At 54.7% G+C, this 2,067-nt stretch overlaps 1 protein-coding gene across 1 annotated transcript; it reads left to right on the forward strand.

Moving 5' to 3' along the window:
* The first annotated feature begins 688 nt into the window (after nt 1–688).
* On the forward strand, nt 689–1,369 carry RNF186 (ring finger protein 186). The gene has a single exon (XM_007459239.1). The coding sequence runs from the start codon at nt 689–691 to the stop codon at nt 1,367–1,369; it is 681 nt and encodes a 226-aa protein (XP_007459301.1).
* The last annotated feature ends 698 nt before the right edge of the window (nt 1,370–2,067 follow it).

Raw genomic sequence — 2,067 nt, forward strand, 5'->3', positions numbered from 1 at the left:
AGAATACTTTCCCCATCACTTCTTTCTTCTTCACAGAGCCACCTGCTTGCAAACACTCTCAAAGCACAAATAAACTTTTTCCCGCTGATCCTGACATCCAAAACATTTTGAGAAACACCCATGGCGGTGTTTCTCAAAGTGAGGTCTGCCTGGTCCACCTGGATTAGAATCATCATGATGTTTGTTAACTGAGCAAATTCTAAGATTCCCATCCAGACCTTGCTGAATCTCAATCTCTGGGTTTGGGACCTAGAAACCTGCATTTTAAAAGGCTCCTTTTAAAAGGGGGTGGTGGTGGTGATTCTAATGTATCCTGAAGCTCACAAGCCATAATCCCGCGGGCACTCATGAGGCACCAGACGCAACAGGAAAATCCTGATTCACGCACTGGCCCTGCCCCCTTGGCCCTTCTATCAGGCAATTCAAAGATTCCAGGCCCTCAAGTTACTGATTAACCCCAGGTTTCAAGGAAAGAAATAATAATAACTGAAGGGACAACGTGAGCCAAGAAACAAGCTGAGCAGCCCTGGGAGAGCAGTGCTAGATGGCTGATGACGAGAAGGAAATAGAGGCTTGAGAAGCCCAGCCTGAGGTCAGACCACATCCAGGTCCCAGTGACACCGGCTGACACTTCCCTGTCGATGCCCAGGTCCTGAGCTGCCACGTCCCAGTGGCTTCTGTGCCCAGAATGGCCTGCACTGAGCTCCTGCAGCAGCCCCAGCTTATGTCCAAAGAAGCCACCGCCTCTAACACCGCGGGCCCTGCTGGGGGTCATCACGGCTCCACGGATGGCAACCTGGAGTGCCTGGTGTGCCGGGAGTCCTATAGCCGTGCCCGCCTGCCCAAGCTGCTGGGCTGCCAGCACACCTTCTGTGCCGTCTGCCTGAAGCTGCTGCTGTGCGTGCAGGACGACACCTGGTCCATCACCTGCCCACTGTGCCGCAAGGTCACTGCCGTCCCCGGGGGCCTCATCTACAGCCTGCGTGACCAGGAGGCCGTGCTGGGGCAGCTGGCCCGGCCGGGCCTGGAGGTGTGGCTCTGTCCTCAGGGACTGGTGAATCCTGCTACCCTGATAGCAGGGCATCCCAGCTTAGCCGGAGAGGATGAACAGGACACGGAGAGTGCCAACTGCGTGGCAGCCCGGCGCCTGGCGGCACACCTGTTTCTACTGGTCTTGCTCATCGTCTTCGTCCTGCCCTTCATCTACCCAGGCGTCATCTGGTGGATGCTCAGCTTCATCGTCGCACTGGCCCTGCTGTTGTCCATGCTTTTCTGCTGTCACCACAGCAGCCAGGCCGGCTACTGGTCCTCCCCCAGGACTCTCTTCTGCAGAGAGCAGAAACCCAGCGAGATCTCTTCCATCGCCTGAGAGCGCTCTGACCAGGCAGTGTCTGGGGACTTCTGTCTCTGCGGCCCGTTTACTGTCACAGTGAACAGGGTAAGGGGCTCTGCATCAGACTGGCTCCCTTGGGAGAGTAAACGCCAGCTGGACCTGCAAGCCAAAGCCAGAATGGCAGTCTTGGGTCAAGAACTGTGTGTTTGGACGATGGACTTACACCTGCTCAGGGAACAGCATAGCTAAACTGTTTGGGAATGGGAAAGAGGCACAGACTACTTGAATGCTACAGGGGCGGGGGGACCTTCTGTTCCGCTCATTCCAGTGCTCCCTTTTTTCTTTCTATACCTTGATAAAAGTATTACAAATATTGACGTTATTGCACAACAAACAGAACCGGAACTCCTTTTTCTGCAATTTATGTATCTGGTTGTTTCTTGCTTTCTTTTGGTTTGGTTTTGTGTGTTTGGGGTCGTTTGTTTCTATTTCTGACTGTGACACATTTTCCCTCTGGGGAAGTCAGAGCCCACAGGAAGTCCTCCTGTGCTCCCCCGGATGTTGTCCATCTCGTGCCCATCCCACCTCGCCAAAGGTCCTGGGAGTTCGGGTCTCCCACTGAGCTGCCCCCAGGAATGGAGAGGGAGAACTTGTGTGGAGGAGTGGGTCTTCTGCTGCTGCCAGGGGATGCCCACATTTGGTTGGCAGAGTTGGGGAGGTTTGGAGAGGACACA

The sequence above is a fragment of the Lipotes vexillifer genome, unplaced genomic scaffold (genome assembly GCF_000442215.2).
Source record: "Lipotes vexillifer unplaced genomic scaffold, Lipotes_vexillifer_v1.1 scaffold496, whole genome shotgun sequence".
NCBI classification, from domain to species: Eukaryota; Metazoa; Chordata; class Mammalia; order Artiodactyla; family Lipotidae; genus Lipotes; species Lipotes vexillifer.

Excerpts from the sequence above, each read along its gene's own strand:
- RNF186 (XM_007459239.1), top strand. The coding sequence starts at position 689 with ATGGCCTGCACTGAGCTCCTGCAGCAGCCCCAGCTTATGTCCAAAGAA.